The sequence below is a fragment of the Pelophylax lessonae genome, assembly GCF_965119305.1.
Source record: "Pelophylax lessonae genome assembly, chromosome: 13".
NCBI lineage: Eukaryota > Metazoa > Chordata > Amphibia > Anura > Ranidae > Pelophylax > Pelophylax lessonae.
Window position 1 is genome coordinate 125,518,983 of NC_138780.1, and position 13,282 is coordinate 125,532,264.

The 13,282-nt window shown below is 40.0% G+C and overlaps 1 protein-coding gene across 11 annotated transcripts in view; it reads left to right on the forward strand.

Annotated features, from left to right (window-relative positions):
- SMOC1 (SPARC related modular calcium binding 1) overlaps positions 1–13,282 on the forward strand; it is a 321,506-nt gene that overhangs the window by 235,444 nt on the left and 72,780 nt on the right. For 5 of the 11 annotated variants that reach the window (XM_082242604.1, XM_082242601.1, XM_082242608.1 and 2 more), the window contains one exon: positions 8,476–8,565. The exons of 3 other annotated variants lie outside the window; for them this stretch is intronic. In XM_082242604.1, the coding sequence (XP_082098730.1) occupies positions 8,476–8,565 (90 nt within the window). The remainder of the gene's footprint in view (positions 1–8,475; positions 8,566–13,282) is intronic. 3 more of the 11 variants (XM_082242606.1, XM_082242610.1, XM_082242611.1) reach the window with 1 other exon arrangement.

Below are 13,282 nucleotides of genomic sequence, written 5' to 3' on the forward strand. Positions count from 1 at the left end.
CCATATCTCATATATTATTTGCATTTTTCTTGGGTTTATATATACTTTCAATATTCTCTTGGAGACAGATTTTGGAGTTGATTTACCAAAGGCATTTAGGCTAATCCCTTTTAAGGGAAGTTGCACTTTGCAAAGGTCATTTTCCCAAGAGCTTAGTAAATGTGGTGAAACTTCACTTCAGAAAGAATACCCAATCACTTGTAAGAAAAATTTAAAAAAAACTGAATTTTTGCTTGCACGTGACTGAATGATGGAAGTCAGCAGATCTTCACTTCATTAACTAAGGTCTAGGGTAAATTTTCAAAGTGAACAGTCTATTTACCTTTAGTAAATTAACCCTGGTGTCTTTGCAAAGCTGATATAAAACATGCACCAGAATCTCACAACATCTCTTTTTTATCACCACCTAGCATGTATTCAAATTCTTTATAAAATATGTCAACATTTCTGATCATAATAGTAGCTTCCATCCAACGCATTATTACAATGTTTTCAGTGGTTTAATTTGGGGCCAAAGATTAGGAATATGGAAAGAATTAGAGCTGGAACTACCTCAGGGCTTAGTAGGGCTTGATTCTTGGTCCATACTGTTGCTACAGAAACCATGGACATTCATATTGGATCGTACCCCCTTTTGTCACTACAACTGTTTCCACTGTTCTGGAAATGCTTTCCACAAGAGATTTGACAGTATTCGAGAAAATATGTGCCTATTTAGCAAAAAAGTGTGTATTAGGTCAGTTACTGTATTTTGGATGAGAGGACCTGGCTCGAAATCAGTGTTCCAATTCATCCCAAAGGTGTTTAGGAGGGTTGAGGTCAGGGCTCTGTGCAGGACTCTGGAGTTCCACCACACCAGCTTGGCTAAACCATATCTTTATTTAGCTAGCTGTGCAGAAAGGACAGTCATGCTGGAACAGAAAAGGGTCTTCCCTAAACTATGGCCACAAGGTTGGAAGCCCACACTTGTCTCTTCACTGAAATGTACCTCAACTCAAAAATTTGGTGTGTCCACATTCTTTTGGGCATATTCAATAGTGTATTTTAGCATATATTTAAAAAGATAAAAAAAAACATTTGAAAAAAGTGGAGATATTCCTTGTAAGTAATTTCAGCATAAGCAAATTCACAGTATTAGTGCGTAAAGTACGTTTTTTGATCATAAAACATTTTCAATTTGTGCATTTAAATAAAATGTATAGATTTGTATGTTAGAATATATTTAAATGTAGATATTACTCAAAGTACAGTGTGGTTTCTGTCTCTGAAATATAAGAAGCACATATGTTTGTTCACAGTAAGACAAAGTGTATGTTGGGGCCATCAGAAATGCTTTAGGAAACCTCCAAACCTTCTCTGGTATCTTTCTGGATGTATAATTTCCCATATAAAGCCAAGGCTCATTATACCCCCTTGAATTATATGGCTTAGTAGTTGGTATTCAGATGCCAAAGCTTCAAATAGATGCCCAAACAACTTTGAGTTCCCCTATTACACTACAGGAGCTGGAATTGGCTATAATGGGCTTTCCCAATTGCACATCTCCTGGAACTAATGGCATTGCCATCGAGGTGTACCACAATACAAATCTTCCTTATCACTAGGCCTCTATAGGACACTTGATGATGCTCTAGGTTCTGGCCTTTTAGCAGATTCTGTGTATAGGCCATAATCTTAATATTTCCTAAAAACGTGTACCCTCTCCAATGAGGTAGGCTTGAGTGATACACACCATAATACAAACTATTCAAATGGGATATATGCCAAATACAGCAAGTCCATAGCCTTCTTAAACATGCAACTCAAGTAGACAATCTGGGTAATAGGGCTTACTTGGTTTTGATATAGCAAAATCATTTCATAGTGCTGAGTGGGAGCATTTATGGACTGTATTCAATAATTTGGCTTGTGTCCTATTTTTTCCACAGCCTTATAGCCCCTTGCATTGCTTTTACAAAAATACCAGATAGTTTGAAAAGACAAAGTAGCGTTAAATTACGACGTTACCCTTTTTTTCCCCTCCCTAATCAGTCTGGCCTCTCTGATGCAATTTCTTTATGCCAGATGCAATAGTTGGTGTAAGCTCACCCTCCCTGTCATGGGTAGCAATAATTTGATAAAAAATGATTTGGCCTTCCTATATAATATACTTACCCCACAACTCCCCTACTTGGATCCCCCTTCTTCCAATGTATCAACATCTTATTCCGAGACCATATTTGAAGAAAAAAAGCAGCCCAGAGCACTCTTGGATACCCTCCAATGCCTAAAGGATTAAGGTAGTCTGTTACCAATTCTCAGCTGTATTTTTTAGACTCTCAGGTACAACATGTTAGTGAGTGAGAGATAGGGGATACATGGTTAGCTTTAACATTTTTTTATTATCTATTCAAATAACTGATTGTATTCCCTTGACCTATTTATGCTAAGATTTACTGGTGTATACAGAATCTGGTGCAGCTGTGCATAGTAACCAATAGGCTTCTAGGTTTTATTGTCAAAGCTTAATTAAAGAAGCTGAAGTTAGAAGCTGTTTGGTTACTATGCACAGCTGCACCAGATTCTGTGTGTACCACTTTAAGTAAGTCTCCGCCACAATTTCCATCCCACAATACAACTTATGGGTAAGGTATGGAATGTGACTAAGCAGATATTGCGCATAGAGGTTTTTTTATGAGATTCATGACCCTGTGGACTATTGACCTTTGCCAAAGGCTTTTAAACTTTATGGTTTCTAGTCATTGAAGATATTTGGTCTTACTGTTAAGCAACTGTATCCAAATAATCATTTAAAAGCCTTCCCCTGACATTTAGAGCCAGAGTTTCCCCTGGGAAATACAATGTAAGACCTCCTCGCAGTACTTGCAGATGCGTCATGCCACCCAGGCTGAATTATTCCCAACCAAATGCTTAATATTGCCCCCCTACATCCTATCTGCTTCATAAATTCCCTAAATCCCATAAGTTCCTCCTCTCTACCCTGTAGACAGTGGTGGGAATCTGACCTGGGTAGTCTTCAAGAAAAGGTATGGGCAGAGGTCCCCAAGGCTCCTTATCTTCTTCCCCTGAGACTCAGTTCTTTTTACTACATAGAATGTATCATTCTTAGGTAGGATAGGGGTGAGAGAAACCCCCTGTTGTGCTCAATGCATCTCAGATCAAGGGGATCTTTATCATATATTGTGAAGGTGTCCCAGAATGGTGAAATACTGGGGGACGTTATGATCATTTGTGTATTTGGTGTTCACCTAAACATAGTTCCACTGAACTGTGTCCCGGAGTACTTTAAATCTTCAGACCTGAATTTACACACTGCCATGGCCAGATCCAGATCTTTGTTTGCTATAAGCAGAATTTTAGTACTGAGATGAGTTATCAATGTACCATTTTCCATTAGAAATTGGCTAAACATATACAGTGCCTTGCAAAAGTATTCGGCCCCCTTGAAATTTGCTACCTTTTGCCACATTTCAGGCTTCAAACATAAAGATATAAAACTGTAATTTTTTGTGAAGAATCAACAACAAGTGGGACACAATCATGAAGTGGAACAAAATTTATTGGATATTTTAAACTTTTTTAACAAATAAAAAACTGAAATTGGGCGTGCAAAATTGTTTAGCCCCCTTAAAGCGGAGTTCCGGGCACAGAATCGTTTTTTTTTTTTCAATCTCCCCCTAACAATCACCCTTACACATCGATACATCCGCTAATCCTGGTTAGAATGGTGAAATAATGAGTTTGCAAGAATAAAATCTTACTTTATATAATTTCTGATGTGCGGCGCCATCTTTGTTGTGGATTGCCGAGTCCGTTGTGGGGAAATGTCTTCCCTTCTTCCTGATTCCAGTGGGCGTAGGCCTGTGAGTCAAGAAATGAGAACAGTGGTCGGCCGCCCATGTGACTGCAAAGTGCATCATGGGAGCGCCGAGGAAGAGCTCCCAGGACGCATTGCGGCACGGAAGTGACGAGGAGAGCCGAGGCGCAGGAGGGAGGAAGTCCTTTGAAAGGTGAGTATACAAACCTCTGTAAACAGGTAAGTGAAAAAAAAAAACTATGGGAATATCCAATTCTGACTCAGCGGAGGGTAAGGAATACAATGCAGTAATTATTAGAAATTGAATTTTGTGCCCGGAACTCCGCTTTAAGTTAATACTTTGTAGCGCCACCTTTTGCTGCGATTACAGCTGTAAGTCGCTTGGGGTATGTCTCTATCAGTTTTGCACATCCAGAGACTGAAATACTTGCCCATTCCTCCTTGCAAAACAGCTCGATCTCAGTGAGGTTGGATAGAGAGCATTTGTGAACAGCAGTTTTCAGTTCTTTCCACAGATTCTCGATTGGATTCAGGTCTGGACTTTGACTTGGCCATTCTAACACCTGGATATGTTTATTTGTGAACCATTCCATTGTAGATTTTGCTTTATGTTTTGGATCATTGTCTTGTTGGAAGACAAATCTCCGTCCCAGTCTCAGGTCTTTTGCAGACTCCATCAGGTTTTCTTCCAGAATGGTCCTGTATTTGGCTCCATCCATCTTCCCATCAATTTTAACCATCTTCCCTGTCCCTGCTGAAGAAAAGCAGGCCCAAACCATGATGTTGCCACCACCATGTTTGACAGTGGGAATGGTGTGTTCAGGGTAATGAGCTGTGTTGCTTTTACACCAAACATAACATTTTGCATTGTTGCCAAAAAGTTTGATTTTGGTTTCATCTGACCAGAGCACCTTCTTCCACATGTTTGGTGTGTCTCCCAGGTGGCTTGTGGCAAACTTTAAACGACACTTTTTATGGATATCTTTAAGAAATGTCTTTCTTCTTGCCACTCTTCCATAAAGGCCAGATTTGTGCAGTATACGACTGATTGTTGTCCTATGGACAGAGTCTCCCACCTCAGCTGTAGATCTCTGCAGTTCATCCAGAGTGATCATGGGCCTCTTGGCTGCATATCTGATCAGTCTTCTCCTTGTATGAGCTGAAAGTTTCGAGGGACGGCCAGGTCTTCATAGATTTGCAGTGGTCTGATACTCCTTCCATTTCAATATTATCGCTTGCACAGTCCTCCTTGGGATGTTTAAAGCTTGGGAAATATTTTTGTACCCAAATCCGGCTTTAAACTTCTCCACAACAGTATCTCGGACCTGCCTGGTGTGTTCCTTGTTCTTCATGATGCTCTCTGCGCTTTAAACAGACCTCTGAGACTATCACAGCACAGTGCAGGTGCATTTATAAGAAGACTTGATTACACACAGGTGGATTCTTTTTATCATCATTAGTCCTTTAGGTCAACATTGGATCATTCAGAGATCCTCACTGAACTAATGGAGAGAGTTTGCTGCACTGAAAGTAAAGGGGCTGAATAATTTTGCACGCCCAATTTTTCAGTTTTTTATTTGTTAGCTAAGTTTGAAATATCCAATAAATTTCGTTCCACTTCATGATTGTGTCCCACTTGTTGTTGATTCTTCACAAAAAATTACAGTTTTATATCTTTATGTTTGAAGCCTGAAATGTGGCAAAAGGTCGCAAAGTTCAAGGGGGCCGAATACTTTCGCAAGTCACTGTATCTTATGAAAAACGTAGGTCTCTCAATAAATATGCACTGATATGGTCTAGGTGGTTTGAGATGTTGGTTGGAAGTGAGGGAGATGTCACCTATCTCTGCCCTAGTCTGTAAAAGTATAGGCCCCTGATTATTGAGTGGTGGGGTAAAGAACATATACTCTGCGTGGTAACATTTGTTTTTTCTTTTTTTTCCATTATTTTGTGGCTACGTCTGTGTATTGGGTACTTGTCCCTCCATTTAACTAAGTAACATTTTTGGCCTCTATAAGTAGGGTTCTGTAAGCAACTTTTTATGTTGTTTAAAACTTTATACTTTCTTAAAACCTGAAAAAATCAAATCTGATTTAAAAAACATAAAAGGTTAAGATGAAAATTTTCCAAAATTTGTCTCAGATAGGACATTGATGTAACAAGCAACTGTTTCACAATTTCGGAGTAAAGTCAAAACCCCTGACCTGCATGCTTGGTTTGTGTCAGCTCAATGGATTAGCATGATGACCAGGGAGTTAGTATTTCAGAAATAGAGGTAAACAGTCACAGAATCTCTAACTCCTTGCTAAGGTATTCCTTACGACTTTGCATTGTTTTTACTAAATCCACCTCAGAGTTTGTTTGTTTTTTTGTTTTTTTTCGGCAAATCTGTTTTTAGCTTGTTTGATACGGACATCAATAATTTTTAAATAATTAGAATAACTCAATCCATTATGTTGGATAACTCAATCTGTTATGTCTCTCCGTTATTGAGGGAACATTTACTTAGTTTTCCCTCTGGACAGCAGGCGTTTTGAAAGGGAGATGTGTTTGAAATAAATGCAATAGCAGATGACAAGAAGGTGCGTATTTTAGGCCCACCTCAGATGACCAAAATATCCTTGTCTTGATGAACCCTTAAAGCCAGTCTTGGTGGACAGTTTACAGTTTTTTTTTATGATTTCATTGATGATGACCAAGACGGTTGCAGTACCATCCGCTCGATGCCAGATTACTGTGGTAGGTGGCTTTATCTATTTGTCATGGAAGGGGAAATATATATATATATATACTCCATTACACTCTTTGTGATTAAAGAGAACTCCAGGAAAAACATAGCAATCACGATAACTACGCAAAGTATAGAATGCTGCTTTCTTCTGTCTACTCCTTCGTTGTGTGGGAAAAAAAACTGTGCTTCAGGTCAATGAATAAAACAGTATCATTGCAGTACCTAATTGGGTATTCAAAATTAACATATTTTTATCTTATTCAATAAACTTCACTTTGCAAAGTTGAACATACACTTTCCAAAGTGAACAATCTCTTTGCTAGGTTAACAACCTCTATTCCTTTAGATAAATTACCCCAACATCCTGCTTCTGTGCGGTCCTAGTGACATGCTAGCTGTTGCTTAAAATACAGATTGACTTAATAGTAAAAACCCTCCCACCCAAAAACCTTGATCACAAAAACTTGCCTTTAGCTAATGTTAAGTTATTCATGACACTTAGTTCAGCTAATACTGCAGCTCAGACGAAAATAAATAGTAAGAATGTATAGCCTGATATTACATAAGCTTTCTGCAATTATTATCCAAACTGGAGTTCTCCTTTAATTGTGGTGTGATGGCTAAGTATATATATATATATATATATATAAATATTTTAGAATAGCTTTTAAAAGACAAAAAATGTGTTAGTTAATACAAAGTTAACCAGCTTTTACATAATTTCAAGTTTAACTCCAGGTTTTAGTAAATTTTAAATAGTCTGTTTTGATGAAACTGGTTCAAACTAATTATTTCCTACACTAACACATGCAGCGGCTGCGCGCGCTGTGTAAACAGCATGCAGCACTGTGTTTTGGCAGGGGAATGGGAAGTCATGCTCTCAGGACAAAATTTTGTCAGGCTGAGTGCTGCTCAGTCATTCACAGGAGTCTTTGTATTCCATGAATGAATACAAGGCTTCCTCTGATTGGCTAAAGTGGGGATCCTGAAGTCATTCACCCACCTTTCCTCCTCAGCTAGTCAGAGGAAGCATTGTATTCATTTATATAGTACACAGCCTCCTTTGAATGGCTAAGCAGCACTCAACCTGACTGCATTTTGTTTTGAAAGTGGGATGGGAAGCTTCTGCCCCACTGCCAGAACATATTGTGCTATACTGTATATAGCTGATGCTACATAGCATCTACAAACATGCACAGCTGCTATATGTGTTAGTGAATGAAATAGTTTGGATGAATTTGGTCGAAACAAACTATTTAAAGTTCACCAAAACCTGGAGTTAGGCTTTAAGAGAAAAGTGCAGGACTGGTTAGAAATGGGCATTTGTAATAGAAATTTCCATTCTTCAAAATGTATAATAATGCTATCTTACGTCTAAGGGCTAGCAGTTTATCCTGTTACTTAGATGTATTCTCTTCCTCTCAGAGAATTGTCAGTTCAGTGTCAGGCAAAGAGTCCCCGATAGTCTGCCTCCCCTTAGTTATAATCAGATACTCAAAAAACTCTCAGATAAAGAAGCTGTTGAGAGGATAGCATGGAAGTCTTTCTTAATTGACCTTCAGCCTAATGAGAATGTCAGTTTCTGACACTAAGCAGAGGCAGAAAATAGAACAGCCTCTGTGAAGGCGCTCAGCCTGGCAAAAAGCTGATACTTCTGCTTTTAGGAGCAAAGAATACAAGTAAATAACAGAATACACAGCTATTCTGCTGAATAGAAGCTGCGCTTCTGTTACAATTTTAGAGTGGAGATTTGGATTCATACAAATATCTATTCCTCACTATTTTTCTAAAAGTGCAGACCTGTTTTTTTATATATATATATGTATGTGTGTGTCTGTGTGTGTGTGTTAACGTGGCCGGGCCACGTGCAAACCCCAAAAATTCAACAGTTCTGTAGAGTAGATAGCATTTACCTCAATAATGGTAGTCTCCTTTCGTTTCTTTCTTACTCTCAATTCAGATGATGGATCCAAGCCAACCCCTACAATGGAGACCCGGCCTGTTTTTGAAGGAGATGGTAAGAGGGATTTTAATCTTTTCATGGTATATATTTTTATATCTATATATCTACTCTAATATTAATTTGGTGTGCCTGATATTTGCTTGAGAATTTGAGAGAGTGACAGATACGTGCTATATGATAAATAAACGTTAAAGCCCAATTCCTACAATTTTTTTTCTAGTTTTAGATAGAGCTGGGAAGGTCTATGAGTAGCACTGCAACCCACTAATGTTTGAAGGGTGTGCCGTTACCCATTGCAGTAAAGGGTGTGTTTAACCATGTGTTAACACATCACAGATAGTGTGAAAGAACCATAACTCCAGTTTTTTCTGTGCAGAAAACGCAGGTCACTACATATAGTGTGAATGAGCCATACCTGAAAATTTTTCTGGGCAGCTTGGTCTGTTAAAGTGATTCTTCTTTTTTTTAAAAAATATATTAAACATTTTATACTTATCTGCCCTGTGCAATGGCTTTGCACAGAGCAGCCCCAATCCTCCTCCTCTGGGGTCCCCCGTCAGCGCTCCTGGCTCCTCCTGCCTTCTGCATGCCCCTATAGCAAGCTGCTTGTTATGGGGGTACTCATGGGGGCTTCATCCCACGTGTGCACCCTGGTCACTGGATTTGATTGACGCTGCTCTCGCTGAGTCCAGTGAGAAGGAAAAGAGAGCAATGCCGTTGCTCTCAGACTCATCGATGGATCGAAATCGGGCTCAGGTAAGTATTTTGCTGGGGGGGGGGGTTTCAGAGGGAGAGCTGTGCGTTAAAGATGTTCTACCTTAATGCAGAGTATGTATTAACGTAAAAAAAAAAAAAAAAACATTTAGCCTTTACAACCCCTTTAAAGGAAGTAGGAAAATGACATCTACTGACAGGATCAACAAGTAATACAACTATGTTATGTGGGGGACATAGAAAAACAGAAACTATTGTAATAATGCTAGTAACAGATGGCATCATGTATGTAATTCTTTACTTAGTTCTACTTTAATGCCTGAAAGCAAAAAATTGCAAGGATAGAAAGAAATATGAAGATTGGTTCACTAAAGCACAACCTATATGGTATATTTGTTACCACCATGAGAGATAAAAGCCTTCAAATGTTAAATATCTAAATCCTAGAAAAAAACCCTGGCACACCTTATCACTATATACATATGTACTGAACATGTTAATGAAAAAAACAATTGAAGAACATTGCCAGATAAAGTAATAAACAATGAAAGTTCTGCTCCTCCTCCTCCCACCCCCCTCGTCTTCAACCTTTTGTATATTTTTTTGGGGGGGAGGGGGCAAGTATCTAGTTTTACAGGTACCCACTCCTGCTTCCACTCAGATAGCCTAGGCAATCCAAGCAGAAGCTTGGCCCTGCCAACAACCTTCTGGAACACGTCACAGGTCCCAGGAGGCTGCGGGACCATTCATAGGGTGCAGAGCGCCTTGCACAGTGGGCAGCCAGCTGTGAAGCCACAAGGAGTCGCATCTGGCTTCCCACAGTAACATGCCAGCATTGGGGACCCAAAGTCCAGTGAAGAACCAGCCTGAGTGAGGAAGGTGCTTAATTTCTGGACAGGTGAGGGTCTGTTTATTAAAAGTCAGCAGTTACAGCTTTGGTTGCTGCTTAGTTTTAATTTTTGGAAACCTGGCTAAACAACCTCTTTAAAGTGCTTGTACACCGCATGTTCCATAAATATGAAAGACTACCTTATGTACCATGGCAGTACCATAATGTATCAGATTGCATCATTTTTACCTTTTCATATCACTCCATTCTATATATACCTGCAGAAGCTGTCCCTTTCCATGGGCATGTCGGTAGCCCAGAGCTTGGGAGGTGGAATTGTGAAGTCATGGGCTCCCCTTCCAGCTCTACACACCCCAACAAATCTATAGTGCTTGAGATAGTAGTGCGCATGCGGGGTCTAGTGTGCGCACGATGCTCCCCACTGTGCGCGTAAGGCAGTGGTCGCACATGTCACATGCAACACTCACTTGTGTAAAAGCTGAGGTGCAGAACAGCCAATCCAAGGGAAACAGGAGGAGTTAGGGGGAGAGAGATCTGTGGATGCGGTGGCGGGAGATGCGGCCACTTCTTGTATGAGTCTAATTTTGTAGGCTGTCAATCACAGGAGAGGGGCATAACGACACCTTTTTTTTATCAGTAATGGACGGTGAGGGAAATTCAGAAATAATGCATAAGCATGCCTGCTCCTTTCCTGGCCAGACTTGGGACAGATTAATTGTTCTGCTTTGCAGATTAAGGTAGTGTGTTCATTGTTTTTGTTTTGGGTTTACAAAAACTTAAGCTTATATGTCAGTTTTGCTCAGAATTAGCAAATTCATTGACATGGGTGCTTTTGTTTTGTAAAGGTGAGCTTACCTGTAATTCATTAAAAAAAACAGGCTACTATTGCATTTTCCACCATTTTGCTTTGGTTGTATTTGAGTCAGAGGTGTGTTTCCTACTGTTTGCACCTTTTGATGTTCTTGTGTGTCACTATGCAGTAGCAAAGCACATTAGCCTACCACAGTGGCTTTTGACAGATTACCGTGTCAACACCTTGGTCCTAGGGCAGTGATGGCGAACCTTGGCACCCCAGATGTTTTGGAACTACATTTCCAATGATGCTCAGCTAAACTACAGAGGGCATGAGCATCTTGGGAAATGTAGTTCCAAAACATCTGGGGTGCCAAGGTTCGCCATCTCTGTCCTAGGGGATCCATTCACAAAGCATTAAATATGACTTTCATCAAACATTCTCTGGTGATGTAAATGGCAAATATCAATTCTCCACCATTGAATGTTTTGTAAAAGTTGCATTTGCTGCTTAATAAATAGACCCCTTAGTGTATGTGTTTGGTTATCGATTTACAATGCTTATAGATTTACAAAAATAATCATTCCTGTTTGCGTTTGTTAGTAGTTATTACATTCCTAGGGATATATTTTATTTGAATTCAACAAGTCCGTGTAGCGAAAATATCACCTGTCTATTTAAGGTAATCACTTGTGTTTGTAAAAGAAAACGTGATGGCTTTGTTGTTGTTCAGTCGTTTAGTCATGTTTGACTCTTCGCGACCTTATGGACCATAGCGCGCCAGGCTTTTCTGCCCTGCACTGCCTCCCGGAGCTTGCTTAATTTCATGTTCATTGTTTTGATGATGCTATTTATCCATCTTGTTTTCTGTCATCCTCTTTTTTTTCCTTCCATGTTTCTCAGCATCAGGGTCTTTTCCAATGAGTTCCCTCTTCGCATTAGGTAGCCAAACCATTTAAGCTTCAGCTTCAGGATCGGTACTTCCAGTGAATATTCAGGGTTGATTTCCTTCAGGATCGACTGGTTTGATCTTCTTTCCATCCAATGGACTTTCAAGAGTCTTCTCCAACACTATAATTCAAAAACATCAATTCTTCTGTATTCAGCCTTTCTTATGGTCCAACTTTCACAAGCCATAGGTTACTACCGGAAAAATCATAGCTTTTACTATATGGCACTTTGTTGGTAGGGTGATATCTCCTCCCAAAAAGCAAGCGGCTCTTAATTTCATGGCTACAGTCAATGTCTGCTGGGATCTTGGAGCCTAGGAAGAACAAATCTGTCACTGTTTCCATTTCTTCTCCTTCTATTTTCCAAGGAGTGATGAGACCGGTTGCCATAATCTTAGTTTTTTTATTCAATTTCAAGCCAGCTTTTCCACTCTGCCCTTTCACCTCCATTAAGAGACTCTTTAGTTCTTCACTTTCTGACATTAGTGTAGTATCATCTACATATCTCAGGTTGTTGATATTGATGATGGCTTTATAATGGGACAATAAGTATGTCCAATGAGAAGTTCAAATTTCATGGGCTCTAGAAGTTACTAAAGCTACTGTCTTATATTGTACATACATTTACGGATCTTTTTTTATTTATTTTTTTCCCACACAAGATTCATAAGATTTGATTAAAAAATGTGTGAATCCTGAGTTGTAAGAATCTTGTCTGAACAAATGTATAAAGAGATCACTTAATGTGTCTGATCACATCAATCACATTTAGGGCTCTTTCACACGGGCGGTCCGATCAGATCCGCCTGTCAGTTTTTTAGGCGGATCTGATCGGATCCTCCATGCAGCTCTATGGGGCAGCGGGTGTCAGCGGAGTTCACCTCCGCTGACACCCGCTGCCATCCGCATCCGATCCTGTGCTGAAATCTGGACGGATGGAAACCCTATTTTTCCATCCGTTCAGTAATCGGAGCGGAGCGGATCTGATGAGAGCGGACAAGCGGTCCGCTCTCCTCCCATCCCCCATAGAGGGCAGCGGGTGCTGAGACACCTCCCTCTCCGCTCTGCAAGCGGAGACGGAGCTGTCATCCGCCCGGCTCAGCGGGGATCGCGGATCGATCCCCGCTGAGCAACACGGATCCGCCTGCGGAGGCGGACCGTGTGAAAGAAGCCTTAGGATTTTTTTTTTTTCCGCAATCTATGCATAGCAAATAGAAAATCAAAATTAAAGCCAAACTCTAGTTAAATCGATTTATGTTGTTTTCAATAGAATAGGAAAGTATTAGAGTCTCTCTTATAATGCTATCCTGCTCTAAGCCCTTGTTCACATTGAAGCCCTCATGATCGCACAATTTCAAAGCCGCATATCAGTGCAACTTCTGGTGTGACTTGAAAGATGTGTATTGAAGCCGCACCCAAAATCGCCACAAGTAGTGCAAGAACTACTTTTGCGAATCGGTGCAG